General features: G+C 40.8%; 1 protein-coding gene across 1 annotated transcript in view; it reads left to right on the plus strand.

Moving 5' to 3' along the window:
* KHDRBS3 (KH RNA binding domain containing, signal transduction associated 3) overlaps positions 1-17,449 on the plus strand; it is a 213,009-nt gene that overhangs the window by 104,259 nt on the left and 91,301 nt on the right. The window contains exon 5 of the mRNA XM_026659267.2: positions 8,293-8,432. Coding sequence (XP_026515052.1) covers positions 8,293-8,432 — 140 coding nt within the window. The remainder of the gene's footprint in view (positions 1-8,292; positions 8,433-17,449) is intronic.

Genomic DNA, 17,449 nt, shown 5'->3' on the forward strand with positions numbered 1-17,449 from the left:
CTGGGCTAACTAACGTCAACTGAAGCTGATGGCACTCAGAAATGTTATGTATCCCATGTGTAGTCAATTCTTGTGTGGCTATATAGGTAGGTAGATCAGTAGATTAAAGCCTGCTATAGCTGTGCATGGGTTTGGTTGGTATCAAAACATCATATGAAATAAAAGGTACCCCCGCTGCATTTTATTGGGCTTGCAATTACTAAAAACTGTTTATAAAGTTATTAAATATGGAGGAAATTCTTTTGAATTATGAGTACTTTTTAAAAATAACTACTTTTTACAGGGTCCACAGAAAATCAAAGTTCTGTGATCTGTACTGCAGTAACAGTTCACTAATAAAAACTATGGGCCAGATTGCACCCGGGCCCTGCATGGATGCTCAGCTGTGTGGGGGCAGGGGGAAAGGGGAAGGTACTAGAAATTCTCCTTCCCCACCTTTTGAATCTTTTTTTAGCATCAGACTTTTATTCTCTTTCCAAATATTTCGTTATGGCCCTCATTACTGCACAATGGGTTATTATTATCCCTGTGACAGCTGGGGAACTGAGGCCTTACCCAAGGTCACACAGGAAATCAGTGGCAGGGGCAGTGCCAAGAATACAAACCTGGTCTGTCAGGGACCCCAAAGCACCTTCACTAAGACCATCCTACCTTGATGCAGTTCCTGCTCCACTTTCCCATATTCCATGCTCTGCTGACAATGGGGCCTTGCTGGGCTGGGCCTCTTTGGGCTAAAAAGGGGCTGAGAAGGAGGCAGGGTCATGGCCTGCCCACTGCTCAGATGCAGGAGGTGAGGAGCATGGCTACTACCCTGAAGGGATGGGGCTGTGGGTGTTCTAACCCTGTGTGTCTGGGATTATGCTCCCATCAGGTTCAGTGTCTCCTGGTGCTCCCGCTGAGATGGCCCGTTCTACATACCTACCAACATGCGACAGTGGGTAAAAGCAGATACTTTTGCAAGGACCCATTTCATTACAGAGACTTGCAGTGCCAACAGTTCGAAAGAACCTCTTTCTTCTTCACCTTTTTCCAGCACCTCGGGCAGCTCCCCATCCCCGCAAGTGGCTCCCTGTCCCTGGTGTTGCTGGCGGAGGCGAGGTGCGGCCAGGCAACTCTGCAGGCACACTGCCTCCATCCGCAGGCACTGCCCCCCGCAGCTCCCATTGGCTGTGGAGTAAGTGTTTGGGGAGGGGTGACAGAGGCAGCGTGCCCCCTCGTGCTATCAGTGGCCGTGGGAGCCTCATGCCACCTCCCAGCCCGTTTCCTGCCTTTTTCCCTCACTCCCTCATGCCATCCTGGCTTACCCTGCCTAGCGACTAGTGACGCTGCCTCCATCCCTCCTCCCTGAGCATTGACTCCGTGGCTCCCAGCGGCGCCTGCAGCAGACTGAGCTGGCAGCGTACTGCCCGGCGACTAGTGATACTGCTTCCATGGCTGACTCTGCCCGGTGACCAGTGATGCTGCCTCCATCCCCCTCCCCCCCCCCGCCAAGTGCTTACTTCACAGCTCCCAGCTCATGGGCCAGGAACCGTGGCCAATGGGAGCTTCAAGGGGTGGCGCTTGCAGCAGACAGAGCTGGTAGTGTGCCTGCAGAGCTGCCTGGCCATGCCTCCCCTCCGCCAGCAACAACAGGGATGGGGAGCCGCTTGCGGGGAGCTCAGCTGTCCGCGGTGAGTGTCCCCCATGCCGTGGACCTCAAATTTTTTACAACAGACACTTGTGTCTGTGTACAGATACATTGCCAACCCCTGGGTTGAGGAGACAGAAAGTCTGTGGGATGGGAACTTCTATCTGTTTCTTTGCCAACATGTACATTTCTCACTCTCACCCTTTTTCCTGCTAAAGAATGGTCACTTAACCAGGTGATAGTCCATTTGATTTTGTTGACACCTGGCTGAGGTGTCGGTTTGCCTTTTGTCTTCGAGCCTGCTTTTCTAAACTTGGAATATATCTCAGTAGTGTTGTACAGTAGAATCTTATAACGTTACATACAATATTGCCATACATATTTTACTAGGACAATAATGATGAGCACATCATGAGTTTCAAATACCTCACAAGGCATACTTTGTACAAAATCCATTCTAGTTTTGTAAAAAGGATGAACATAGGGATACAGACTCTTTTACATATCTCCCCCTAGATATTGTGACAAAGTTCCTCCTCTATCTTGGTGGGTCCTGCGCTTATTGGAGGATTTTCTTGCCTCAGAGATTCACCATGTGGGTTGGGGAAGAGCCCAGAGACCTTCCCCTCTGGAAGAACCCACAGTCCAGGTCAATTGGGAGGTTTGGGGGGAACCCGGGCCCGCCCTCTACTCCGGGTTCCAGCCCAGGGCCCTGTGGACTGCAGCTGTCTATAGTGCCTCCTGTAACAGCTGCATGACAGCTACAACTCCCTGGGCTACTTCCCCATGGCATCCTCCAAACACCTTCCTTATTCTCACCACAGGACCTTCCTCCTGGTGTCTGATAACGCTTGTGCTCCTCAGTCCTCCAGTAGCACACCCTCTCACTCTCAGCTCCTTGCGCCTCTTGCTCCCAGCTCCTCACGCTCCCACCACAAACTGAAGTGAGCTCCTTTTAAAACCCAGGTGCCCTGATTAGCCTGCCTTAATTGATTCTAGCAGCTTCTTCTTAATTGGCTCCAGGTGTCCTAATTAGCCTGCCTGCCTTAACTGGTTCTAGCAGGTTCCTGATTACTCTAGTGCAGCCCCTTCTCTGGTCACTCAGGGAACAGAAAACTACTCATCCAGTGACCAGTATATTTGCCCTCTACCAGACTCCTGTACCCCACTGGTCTGGGTCTGTCACAATATATAATTACTAGTTATGACTGTCCTCTTTTTGCCTATATTGATGTAATCTGGTAATGATCACTGGTCTCTAGGCAACCACTACCAACTTCTAGTCTAGTGATTAATTCATCTTTATCTGTCATAATGAGATCCAAAAGAGTTACCTTGTGTTGTGTGCCATACCATTTCTGCATGAGATTGCCAGCATATTTATCCCAAATTAAAATACCAGTAACATAATTTTTCTTTCTGCACATTAGACAAGTGCTTAAGGAGTAACTCATTCTCTTCTCTGATTTGATTCAATGATCTTTAACAGATAGCCAAACCCAACACCAAAAATGATTGACAGTTGAAGAGACACTAGAGATGTTAGTTGTATGAAGAGAATCCATGTCTAGAGGAGAATTAATATAAAATCTGATCAAAGTTTGATTTCAAATCCTTGATTCAAAAGTATTTTCATATTAGATATGATCAAACAATTCGGTGAGCCTTTCACTCAGAAGCTAAATACCCCTAGGGAACAATTCCTTGAGGAAACACTTTCATTAGAAATTCCAAGAGATCAGGTCAGTCTTAAATGTTCAAGATATATACCTGGTACAGAACTCCCATGGTTACAGATACAGAGATTAGTTTGAGGGGGAAAAAATTGTTCAGTCAATAATTTACTGTATTAACCAGCAGGAAAGAGCAGCACCCTATTCTTTCTTTCCTCTTTTGAAAAATAAAACGTTGTGATAGACAAAGTAACTTTTAAATACAACACCACTGAAGAGTTGATAAAACAAGAAGTGAACAGGATTTTTGAAGAAGCTCCTAAGATAAACTATTTAACCACAAATTGCACAACTAACTGTTCTTCCTACAGAACAGGTATTTGGGGGCAGCATGGTTGACAGAGCAGAGAGGTGATTCTTGTACCATTAGTTTCATTGGAACAAAAATATTACCAATACTTTTTATTCTCTTTTTGCAGCATAAATTTAAAGTTCTTCTTTGAGTGATTGTACATGTGCAGTCCACTACTGGTGAATGTGTGCCCCCCTTCACAGTGGCCGGACATTTTCCCTCAACGATACCTGCTGGGGGCAGCCAGGGCACCTTCTGGTGCTGCATGCTGCATGCCATTGGCATCAGTATAAAAGGCCCACCTGACCCTGAGCCCCCTCAGTTCCTTCTTACTGCCTGTGACGGTCACTGGAACTGCTCTCCTTGCTTTTGCAAGTACTCTCAGTTGACTCTATTCTGGTATTTTATTGTAAATAGTTGAGTATTAATAATGGTCTGGAAGCTCCATGGCTAAATCCCAGAGAACAAACTTGCTTGGAACAAGTTTGATAGGTCTTACTAAAGAGTAGAAGGACCTCCATCAGGGATGCCTGTCTGTCAAAATGCTTGTCTTCACAAGGTACACCTTCATGTGTACTGCTTCCTTCATATGTTATAAGTCTTTTGTGTTTTATTAGACTTCCATTGAGAGAGAGCTTTTTGAGATCCTATTCCCAGGAGGCTGAAATATCAAGGCCTGCTAAATAACTTATTTTCCTGCCTGACAATGCTCCAATTTTTTAAAAGGAGTCCAAGCTTATACAGCTTCTATGATAGTAGCTCACCACCATCCAAAATATTTATGTCAACACAAAGCTATGTACTATCTCTCCATTGAATGTATTTTGAATACAACCATCTGTGTATTTAGATGCTGTGAAAGGATCTGATAATTCAGAGGTCTGAAAACTAGGTTTCCACTTGTAACAATGGCAGAAAGGACATGTCCTCTGAGTCAAATCTTTTGTATATTCATTTCCCTTTTTCAAGGGGTTAGGAGAAGAATCTATTATGAAATTCTGTTCCTCTCCCATTCTGACCTCTGAAATAAATCCCCATGAATTCTTCTGATTGGCTGACACCAAATTCACCAGCCCATCTCTGTTGGAGGAGGTCTGTCATGGTATTGGAAATGCTAGGTATAAATAAAAGTGGACAGATGGTGATATCAGTATTTCACATGAGTTAGTGCATGCTTTGTACGGGTCTCCCCCTCTATCCAGAAAAGTGGCATACCCGATCTCAAAGTCCAAAATACAATATCTCTTGTTCATAAGATCAGCAATTACAATGTCTAAATCAGACAGAGACAGGATTATAAATATATTGTCCAGAAGATGTGAGGAGGGATACAATTCATACTGGATTTATGGCTCCAATTTGCAAATAAAAAATGTAATTAAAAAAAAAGTTTAAAAATCAGTGTGTTTTATTTATCCACCTTGTTTGTAACTTTGAGCTCAGAGTGTTTTTATTAATGAATGAGAGATTGTTTTTTATGATTGTTCAACACTATGAGCATTTTTCCAGGGTGATGGTGCTTTATAAATATTATTTTATTAATAATAAAAAGATAGATTCTATCAATCATCCAGGATTATCTAACATATATTGATCTCCAAGATAATACACTGTATGCCCATAGATGATAGAAATACATAAGTTTTTGCTCCAAAATCTCAATATTTCTAATATGCTTGAGGTCCTTTTGGTTCCCCAAGTCCCTAAAAAATGTCAGATTAATACCTGAGAGAGACATGCCAGCATACTCAAGTCTCCTGTGCCAGGCTACTATTCAGTTCTCTTGCTTTTCTGTGAATAGAAACCCCAAGAAGGTCAGCCTCCTTAGGATGTTATCCAGTACTGTCCTCCATGGTTATAGCATGTCAAACTGCTTAGAAGAATGGCGATAAGATAGCCAGAATGGACAACATTCATAAGGAATGCCAGTCTCCTAGGCAGGGAAGTTAACCTACTTAAAACTTGTCAAAGTATCTGGCTGACAGTCAGTCTCATCTTCTTAGAGATGAGAGCAGTCTGAAATGCCCCCCCCCCCCACTCCCTTCTGATTTCCAGGTTAAACAGAAGATATTCTTGTATACCTTCTAACCATCTCCCAAATGTGACTGGAAAAGCATGCTATTCTACAAAATTCTAAGGGCTGCAGTTCATAAATCAGAATGTCTGTTAGTTTTAATTGAAGAGTCCAGATCAGGGTCTACTGGATCAGGTCTGCTCCAGCCTAATGAATAAAGATATATTAAAAAAAATTACCAAAAGTCTAATCCGCCACATCCCCTAGGAGTCAAAGCTGTTTTGTCTGGGGCTTTGGCAATTTCTGGTTCAGAGATGCATATGGATAGGAGTTATATAGGGCACCCGTAACCTATGCCTTATCAAAACTCTGCAGACTAGTCACCTCTGCTTTCCTCAGTGGGGGACTTTGGCCAATGCATCCTACTTATTGTGCTCATCCAGTGGTTCCTTAATGTTCTTCATTGTCCACCTTGTGTATAATTTGATATTTTGTAGCTAAGGGATTCCTATATACAATTCCTATCCATCATGACTTGGCATGTCAGAAATAGACAGGTTATGTTTGAATTGTCTTTCTGTACTCTGTCAATCAGAATGAAACACCGCTCACCCCATGGAAATAATTGAAATGTGGGTATTAATCTAAGATTTTATTGCAGTAAAATCTTTGCTGCTTACACAAGTTTAAAGTATTAACAGTTTACTGAAGCAGTTGCTTTAGAAAGAACAAGGTCCTGGAAATAAAACTATGTCACAGAAGGCACCTATGAAAGGGCTCAAAAAGGCTTGTCTTTAACTATGTCTACACTACCACTTACCTTGGCAAAACTTTTGTCTCTTGGGGTGTGAATATTCTGCCCGCCTGAGCAGCATATATTACATCGGCATAAGCACTAGAGTCCACAGCGCTATAACGGCAGGAGAACTATGTCGCCGCTTGGTGGGGGTGGATTAATTATGTTGACAGGATTACTCTCTCCCGTCGGCATAGAGCGGCTACGCGAGAGATCTTATTGCATCGGTACAGCTGCATCGCTGTAAGCTCTCTAGTGTAGACCTAGCCTTACTTACTGATTGGTTGTTGCAGCCTTCGTGCGTGAATGGAGAGTGAACTGCAACCTATCCTCTCTGAATTAACATCCCAAGGGTGTACAAAGATGCTTAACAGGTAACATTGCTGTTTAGTACCTGTGTTTCAACCAAAAGGCTGCCTTCTGGAATGAAGTATGAGGGAAAATCCAAGCCTTCTTTTGTTTAAAAAAAAACCCTTACAATTGAGGGGAGGCACAAAGTCTGACAGATGAGTGCCAGCGTTATTAGAGTAGCATTAATCCTTTTGTTCGTTCAGTTTCTGTGCTTCATAATAAAGTACATGAGGCAACATTTGATATTTCTTTGGTTGCATTCATATTGATAGATGGGATAAAATTCCACTTCCATCATGAGCTAGATTTCCTTTCTTACTTAATTAGAATTGTAACTATTGACAGTGTTTGAATAAAACTCTTCCACTTTGGTGGAAAAGGAATAGACACAATGTAGTTGTTTCTTGAACTAAACAAGAGTGAAATGATGTGAGAACCAGCACTTATTACTGGTACATGGAGGAGCCTGTTAAAAATAGTCCGTTTTGAATACAATCTTTTTCTTGGTTTACACTAAAACTGCAATCCTTGGTTCATTTATACTAAATGGAATTTGATGATAAAGAAATTCAGCTCTGAGTTCACATTAGCTCACAACGTCTGTTTCATTCCTATATAGCATACAGGATTTGGAGGATAGCATATAGTATTTCAAGGTCTGCATGTGTTTGAGAAATATTCTACTAACTCTGTATAAATAACTGTTATGAATTCTGCAGTCTTCCTCTGAGTAGCTCTGTTGAGGAGAGCAAATAAATCTACAGTGTCCTCAGTTTACTTATACAAGTCTATTTTAGATTTTTCAAAGGAAAATATTTTCAGCAGTCACTATGTTTATTATTTGGATAAAATTACTCATATATATGGAAGAAATTCATAGAATCAGAACTTAAGGATGGAAATGAACTATTGGGGCAGGTCATTTAATCTACCCTCCACCAGCACAGAATTTCTCCCTGTGGCACATGGGCCTGCAGTCAAAATGCCTTGGGCTGAAAATTCATCAGATCTGACATGCTGAAATGAAGTGATGGGATTTTCACCACTTTGCAATGGAATGTGATTCCACCGTCGGATCTTGCCTGATACTCATTCTAAATTGTTAAGAGGCATATATAGTGTTTTAAGTACTGGTAATTTATTTTCGCTAGTCAGTAAACCCCCCCCCCTTTTTTTATTTATTTATTTATTTATTTATTTTTAATGGAAAATATGCTGGAGGTAACGGGCAACCTCAGAGAGGAAAACAGGATTTGAGCCAAAATCTAATTAAAAACATAATGTTTTATTTGAAGGTTCTAATCATATTTTAGGTTGAATTGGAGTTCCTATTGCAGCATTTTTCTGTATTGTTTCTAAAGGATTTTCAACAAAAAATTCATCTAGAATATTATGAAAAATACTTTTTTAGAAGCAGTTCTTGTGATAAGTATTTTTCTGTGTTGGTTGAATAGCTTTCCACTCCTCCCTTCTGTCTAGGACTACAATGATGAAATCAGACAGGCACAGCTTCAAGAGTTAACATATTTGAATGGTGGTTCAGAAAATGCAGAAGTTCCAGTTGTTCGTGGAAAACCACCAATACGAGCACGAGGAGTACCAGTCCCTGCTTTGGCCAGGTAGGTACTTCAAAATGCCGCATCGTTTTATTTAAACATGTACATTTCGGCTCAGTCTTGAATCAAGTCTGACTCTCCAGAGCATATGGGAAAGTATTATGTAAGAAAAACAAGAATGGCAAAGCAACTCTGTGCCATATGATTTCTATTTACATGGGTACCAAAATGTGAGGAAATTGTCTTGGTTCTGCAGAAAGATTCACATTGGTTCATAGAATCATAGAAGATTAGGGTTGGAAGAGACCTCAGGAGGTCATGTAGTCCAAGCCCCTGCTCAAAGCAGGACCAACACCAACTAAATCATCCCAGCAGGGCTTTGTCAAGCCGGGCCTTAAAAACCTCTAAGGATGGAGATTCCACCACCTCCCTAGGTAACCCATTCCAGTGCTTTACCACCTTCCTAGTGAAATAGTTTTTCCTAATATCCAACCTAGACCTCCCCCACTGCAACTTGAGACCATTGCTCCTTGTTCTGTCATCTGCCACCACTGAGAACAGCCTAAATCCATCCTCTTTGGAACCCCCCTTCAGGTAGTTGAAGGCTGCTATCAAATCCCCCCTCACTCTTCTCTTCTGTAGACTAAATAAGCCCAGTTCCCTCAACCTCTACTCATAAGTCATGTGCCCCAGCCCCCAATCATTTTCATTGCCCTCCGGTGGACTCTCTCCAATTTGTCCACATCCTTTCTGTAGTGGACACAGTACTCCAGATGTGGCCTCACCAGTGCTGAATAGAGGGGAATAATCACTTCCCTCGATCTGCTGGCAGTGCTCCTACTAATGCAGCCCAATATGCCGTTAGCCTTCTTGGCAACAAGGGCACACTGTTGACTTGTATCCAGCTTCTCGCCCATTTTAATCACCAGCATTGGCGCCGACTTCCCCTCTTCCCCCTGGGTGCTCGACCCCCCCGCCCCCGCCCCCACTCCACCCCTTCCATGAGGCCCCACCCCATGAGGGTCCCACACTTTCCCTGATCATCTTGTTGCTAACATACCTGTAGAAACCCTTCTTGTTATCCTTCACATCTCTTGCTAGCTGCAACTCCAATTGTGCTTTGGCCTTCCTGATTACACACGTTGATATACACACATTGTGGTTTGAATTAGCAAGCATATGTCTTATGAACTCTTAGCAAGGGTGACATGATGCCCGTGTTGAGAAAAGATAACTCTGCAATACTGAGTGTTACCCTAGATGTTCAGTTACATAAGGGACCAATCAAGTTTTGTTTTAGTTATAAATAGGACTTCTGATTTTTCGTTTTAGTTATAAAACGCCTCTTATCCAAAATAAAAAAGGTGTTTAGCCAATGAAGGCCAGTATAGCACTGGAAATGGTTACATGTAACTTGTGTATACTGAGTTGTACTGCAGAGTGTGAGGGTTTGATTTCTGAACCACACTAATGTGTTGCACATTAATTGATCTGAGTAGGCCCTGATGGTGCGCATGAAAGGTTCCCTATCCTGATTCAAAGTAATGCTGTTTGAAACAGTATTACGTTAAAGTGCATTAGGGAACTTCACAATGAGATTACTTATTATGGTATATACTACTGTAATAAGTAATGTATATACAAAGAGAGGGCCTCAATTCCCACCCCCCAATTTTTGGGCACCAACATAAAACTCAAAATGTACTAAAATACCCCCCCCCCCAACTAAACTAATAAACCCTGAAAAACAGAAGCCCTAGTTACAGTGTGCTTAATAGATAGATATTCAGATAGGAAGGGTTATAAAATGCTAAGGGTTTTGTAATCAATACTTTAATTGATTACGCTATTAGGTAAGAAGAGTGTATGTATTTTCCCCATTGTACAAATAAGAAACTCTTTGAAGCACAGAAAAGTTAATCTTACCAAAGGTCGCAAAGGAGCTCATTGGCACATCTAGGATTAGTGTCCAGGCCTCCTGATTTCTAGTCTCATTCACTAGCCACAACACCACAGTGTGTCATCCTTCCTTCCTTAAGTTTCTTCAGTTACCTTTTCAAGTAACTGCAGTCACTGATACAAGTGGTCTTGCATCTTTACTCCCACAATGATACTTCTGATGTTTCGGTTGTTTTAGCTGCTATATATTGGCTTTTTGGGACACATTTCTTAGATAAACAATTAATGGTCTGGCTTCCCTTTGTTGTGTCCTGAATTTAAGACTAATTTGCTTTAAATCTTAAACTGGTTTATAAGATGTACTAAATTTTTAATTTTAACATTATTGTGATAACTCAGCATGATCAGAAGCTAAAAATATAAGTTCACATAGGTGTTTTGAAGCTTCCGTTTGGGTTTGAACCCATCTCTCACTTTTAAAAAAGCCACATCTCCAAATCCTTCAGATTGAATTCGAGTATTTAACAAGCATTTTTGTTAGACGGAGAAAATGGGGGAAATATGCTTCCTCTTCTATAGTACTCTCCTCTGCTACAAGAACAGTTTTATGCCTTCATTATCAACCCTCTACATACCCATTTCTTGAAGTACAGAAGTGACAGCTCAGGTTTTTTTCCTCCAAGTCCTTTGAAACCCTAGTGTGTGTTGGGTGGTGGAGGGGGTAAAAAAAAGTAGTGCAGGGCATTTACGTTATAACACAGATCTTAGTTTCTATGGAGAAAACTGTTGCTACTGTGTAAATTAAGCCATTTTCCTTCTACCAGATCTGTCATGTTTATTTACGGTAAATCCTAACTCACAGGTTAGCTTCAAAATTAAGTTCAAAATACAATCCTGAGGCTAACCAAACTCATGTAAACTGATGGTTTTGGGGGAAAAAATGTCTGGAGAACTGAGACAATCTGGAAAGATGACCAAATTATTCATCTCATTTAACAATGCAGATTGAGTCTGTCAATTTTTAAGCATTTACATTATCTAGAATGGTGGTATTCTGCATCAGAGCCTTGTTCCTTCAAGGTTATAGTTTTGTTCTCTGTTCTGGCTTATTATATTGGAGGAATGATTTGCTTTTGTACAGTTTGCTAAATTATCTATTGCAAGATACGTATGGTCTACTTTGCTGTTTCAATTTAAAGATTATTCAAACAGTGATAAAACTGTCATGATGTCCCACTTCCTTAGCATTGTACATGTTATTCACCAGGATTAAGAAATCCATGCTGCTAAATCCATTCACTTTTTATTTTAAAAGAAAGGAGCCTCTACATCCCTCCATTCGGCATGTGTAATATTTTCATTACAGTATTTTAAGTGTATATTTTAGATAGATCAATCAATGTGTTAGCATGAAAATCCTTTGATAAAGGCTTAGATAACACATGTTTTTGCTGAAGTTTTAACAATGATATTTCTATTTCTATAAAATATATTTGAATTGTTATTATAAAATTAAGGTACCAGTTGCAAACATCTTGGTTATCCTGTAGATCTTTCTTGCAATATATTCTGATTGTCAGGAATTTTCCCCTGGTTTGGGTTATATCTTTCGTTCTTTTCTCCAGCTAATGTGCTTCTCTAATTTTTCTTCATATGATTTATTGATGGGTGTTCCTTAGTGTTCAGATTTAGATCCACTTATATTTGCATCTGAAAGGTTTTTGTGTGCTAATTCCTACAAACATCATGTTTGGTTATTTGTAGATAACTTAGGTTTATACTTCTCAGGGTCTGTCTCTACATTTCTCAGTGACACCCCTAACAAGTGCACACTAAACTTAGTTCTCATCACAAAGACTTTTGGTTCTGTCATGTGCTTTTCTATTCTACTAATATTTAGAGAGAAATTTTTCATTTACCTTAGAACACCTTTTTCTGGGATACAGAATTTGATCATTAACTTGGACTAATTTGTTTCTGTTTTTGTATTGATTCTTAAGAGATCTTTAGTTACCATTTTTCTGTAAGCTTCTATCCTTTCCAATTTGCAATCCTCCAATCTTTTTTTAATTCTTATAACAGCCATGCAATTCTGTTTAAATGTCTGCTAGAGATCTCTGAGTTTGAGTTCAACTTAAAGGTGATCTGCCAAGGAAAAAAAATGGAGTTTGTGTCTTCTATTCCTTTTTTGATGTATGATATAAAGAAGCCCTGAAATGAGTTCCTTTTTTTTTGTTTAAGTTGTTTTAAAGTTGTGTGTGTTTGTTTTTACATTAAAAATTGAAGTCTTGTCTCAGCTGATGGCTTGAGAACCGATGAAATGGTAATATCACAGTAGTCAAGAGAATGTAAATTGAACAGTTGTGAGGGAAAGAGACTTTTACTCAGACTTTCTATAAACCCTGTGTGTGAGAGAGCGCGCCTACCTGTTTAACTTGAAATGTCTAACATTTTGATTTAAGGAAGCCTTTGTTAAAGGCTTTAACATCCAGCCCCATAAATAATGATGTTTGAACAAACAAACAAGCATCCCTGAGATCTCCCAGAGGTCTTCCAACAAAAGCAGAGAAGACAAAAAATGACATTCCTGATATTTCTAAGAAAACATAGAAGCAGAAAAGTTAATGATTTAAAAAAACCACCTTTCAGTCATATACCTCATAAAAGACAAGATTACAATTCCAATAGTTTTAAATCCATTGTGGATATAATATCTCAAACCCTTCCTCTCCCTTCATTCAGTAACCTCTTTATGTAATATGATATAACAAACACCTTTCAGCACAGAATCTTTTTTCAATTCCTTTGCTTATGTTTATTTTCCTATTTACAGGTTAAAATATTGGGTTTTCACCTGTTATATTTTCTCCACATGGTGGAATTCTCTCTCCTTATAACATAACAAGGCATAACAAGTGGGGTTCCGCAGGCAGGGCCGGCTCTAGGCACCAGCAAAACAAACTGGTGCTTGGGGCGGCACATTTTTAGGGGCGGCATGGCCGGTGCCAGAATGCCGCCCCTAAAAATGTGTCCCGGCCGCCCTAGCTCACCTCCGCTGCTGCCGCTCGCGCGCCACGGCGCGCGAAACAGCTGATTCGCGCGCCGCTGCTCCCCCTCCCTCCCAGGCTCTCAAACCTGGGAGGGAGGGGGAGACTCCGAGTGGCCGCGGCGAGTGCACCGCTTCTCCCCCTCCCTCCCTCCCTCCCTCCTAGGCTTGAGAGCCTGGGGGGAGGAGGCAGGGCTGGGGATTTGGGGAAGGGGCGGAGTTGAGGCGGGGCCGGGGGTGGGGTAAGAAAAAAACGGGGGAAAGGAGGCGGCCAAAATTGTTTTTGCTTGGGGTGGCAAAAATCCTAGAGCCGGCCCTGTCCGCAGGGGTCTGTTTTGGGACCGGCTCTGTTCAATATCTTCATTAACGACTTAGATATTGGCATAGAAAGTACGCATATTAAGTTTGCGGATGATACCAAACTGGGAGGGATTGCAACTGCTTTGGAGGACAGGGTCATAATTCAAAATGATCTGGACAAATTGGAGAAATGGTCTGAGGTAAACAGGATGAAGTTTAACAAAGACAAATGCAAAGTGCTCCACTTAGGAAGGAAAAATCAGTTTCACATATACAGAATGGGAAGAGACTGTCTAGGAAGGAGTACGGCAGAAAGGGATCTAGGGGTTATAGTGGACCACAAGCTAAATATGAGTCAACAGTGTGATGCTGTTGCAAAAAAAGCAAATGTGATTCTGGGATGTATTAACAGGTGTGTTGTGAGCAAGACACGAGAAGTCATTCTTCCGCTCTACTCTGCTCTGGTTAGGCCTCAGCTGGAGTATTGTGTCCAGTTCTGGGCACCGCATTTCAAGAAAGATGTGGAGAAACTGGAGAGGGTCCAGAGAAGAGCAACAAGAATGATTAAAGGTCTTGAGAACATGATCTATGAAGGAAGGCTGAAAGAACTGGGTTTGTTTAGTTTGGAAAAGAGAAGACTGAGAGGGCACATGATAGCAGTTTTCAGGTATCTAAAAAGGTGTCATGAGGAGGAGGGAGAAAACTTGTTCACCTTAGCCTCTAAGGATAGAACAAGAAGCAATGGGCTTAAACTGCAGCAAGGGAGGTCTAGGTTGGGCATGAGGAAAAAGTTCCTAACTGTCAGGGTGGTTAAACACTGGAATAAATTGCCTAGGGAGGTTGTGGAATCTCCATCTCTGGAGATATTTAAGAGTAGGTTAGATAAATGTCTATCAGGGATGGTCTAGACAGTATTTGGTCCTGCCATGCGGGCAGGGGACTGGACTCGATGATCTCTCGAGGTCCCTTCCAGTCCTAGAATCTATTAATCTATTAATCTTATTCACTGTTTCATTTTAAGGACATGACAGAATACCTTGTTCTTTTTCAATTTCTGTACTTTATCTATACCTGTTGTACAGTACCTGGTAATTGGTCACATTTTTATTTATTAGATGCCAACGGTGTGCTTGAGTGCTGCACAGGGAAAGATCTAATTTTTTCCCTATGGACTTTATATTCTAAATCCGGCAGACAATATAGCTTGTCAAAAGAGCCTTTTCTTACATATATAAAATTCCAGTATACACTTTATACAGAAGTTTCAGAATATAGAGATCAGTACATTTGTTATCTCTTGTAAATTGCCAGACATTAGATTGTCATAAATGTATGTCAGTTTGGTTCCTTGTAACTTCCTTGACAACAGTACTTTTTTCATAGAGCGTTCTTTTGCTTAGAACTAGAACTCTCCCAGTCATCTTGCCTCTGTTCTTGTATATTCTATATAGGTTTTTATAGTGTGTGCGTGTATATTTGTGTGTGTGTGTATATATATTTCATATTTATATATAATATATGAAAGAGAGAGATCCCTCCCTCCCTATTGTGGCTTTGTACAGAAAGCTTGCCTACTCCTCCTGAGGGAGAAAAAGAGGAAATAGAAAATAAGAGTTAATTGTCACAGAAGAATTTGCCTCCCTTCCCAACTTGAGCTTTTAGGTATTCACTTTCCTTCCTTCTGTTGATCTTGAGTCTAGTGCTACTTGCTTTTTCTTGGGTTCCCCCCCCCAACTTGTTTCTCTGCCTTCCTGATAATGACAGGAGGAAGGAAGCAGTACTACAAAGTGGTGGGGCTTACATTGATAAACATCTCTTACCCTTTAGATATTATACATCTATTCTGAGTATGCATCAGAAAGGAAGGGACAAAGGGACTCTGTCATCCTTCCCTTCCTCTATCCCCGCACCTACCCACCTCCGGGAACCCAACAAGCTCTAAAATTTCAAAATTATTCAACGGTGAGTGGGCCAATTTCACTTCCCTACAGTTGTATTAATTCACGTGATTGTAACTAGAGCCCTGCAAATCCTTGGATGTCCGCTTTATATCTGCAGATATCCACATCTGCAGATGCGGATATCAGCGGACCATTTTTGCAGATTGCAGATGGATGTGGATGTGGATTTTATATTTAAAGCCCTGTACATCTGCAGATATCCATGGATCATTTTTGCGGATCAGATGTGAATACAAATTTTGTATCCGCGCACACTCTAATTGTAACATCTCCCTTGGAATCAATATGATTTTTGGTACCTTCTTATTTAAAAATGCATTCATTAACAATGATAATATAAATTGCAGATACAGTTTTTATAAGTGTGTAGTGAGTAATGTTGATAGTCTCATGGACTCTAGCTAGTGTCTCTCTCCAAGGGCCTTTTGCAAACCTGAAAACTGTATTTCTTTTTATTTATTTATTTTTCCAAGTGTAAAGTAATTAGCTTATTTTAAACTTAAAACATGACTTTTCAGAATTAATCAGATTCCTGACAAATTTCCTAACCCAAAAATATTGGAAAAATATAACTTTACTGACACTACGTCTCAATTTACCTGAGTGAAGGAATTTACCTTTAGCCCTGATTCTTTTTTTTTTTTTTTTTAAAGCTCTTGATGTTGTTGCTAAGAGAATTGTTTTTATGACTCACCTGGTTTTCTGGTGGGGTTGAGTAATTTCACCTATGTTGAATGCTTGTACCCACCAATAATCCATTTAGCCCTTTGGTTTCTTTCTACTTATTTTGATCAAATTTGCCGTCAAAATTCTAATACTTGAGGAATTCATGCAAGCAACTGATGGGAGTTACAGTAGAATATTTAATTGGGTTTTGAGGATCTCATACAAGACCACCAGAAACTACTCTGACTAATATTCCCCTGGAGAATATAAGTGGTCATTTCAAGCATTTGCTTAAAGGTGGACTAGCATACAGTAACTTTTGTGCAATTGTGGTATATGAAGAAACATTGTGACTTCCAATTTTTATACCTTCTTTCCTCCTTTGGAGTATTAATATCATGTAGAAAATCTCCAAAATTATCCACCTACAATTCAGTGGCTCCAGTTCCTTGATGGAATTATGTGCTTGCAGGAGTTATGTTGGTCCTACAACAGAAAATTCCTAGAATCGTGGCATCTAAGAATGCAGCTATTATCAAATCTTTTCACCCCATATAATGCCTTTTCTTAGCCCTCCTTATAATGTCCTTATGTTTTGGGATAGCTTATTTGGAAAAATGAAACAAGTTTCCAATTAATATAGATCAGAAGCTCTATTCATATATGTTGTTAAAACCCTGGTCCTTACCTTTGTGTGCAGACTGGGGTCCTCAAGGCTTCATTACTGCAACTCGGTCTGGGGCTTAATATAACAGTCACACAAATGCTACAGCTAGTTTAGAATGCTGCAGCCTGCCTCAGTCATAATTGACATAGGATCTTGTCACTCCTATAATGTGCTCACAAATTCCTCATTAATTTCCAGACCAAATTTAAACTCCCAGTCCTAATCTATAAGACTCTGAATTAATTGGAAATTATGAAGACTGCCTTTTTGTCCACAATCCACTGAGGCAGTGTACTCCATAGGGATTTTGACGCTTGAGAGATAAGATTCAGGAGCTGTGGGGCAGTGTGTTCTCTATGGCTTTATTGCAGTTACCGGAGGATGAGAGACTGAGTATGAGTCGAACTGTGTTCAGCTCAAAATGAAGGCCACCTTTTTGATAGTTTTTATTCCAGCAATGACATGTATTTAAAACAAAACAAAACAAAATGGGAAGGCAGAGGTGCTAATTACCTACTTGTTTTTGGCACGTGGATAGCAA

The sequence above is a fragment of the Terrapene carolina genome, unplaced genomic scaffold (assembly GCF_002925995.2).
Source record: "Terrapene carolina triunguis isolate 2854851 unplaced genomic scaffold, T_m_triunguis-2.0 Scaffold58, whole genome shotgun sequence".
Lineage (NCBI taxonomy): Eukaryota > Metazoa > Chordata > Testudines > Emydidae > Terrapene > Terrapene triunguis.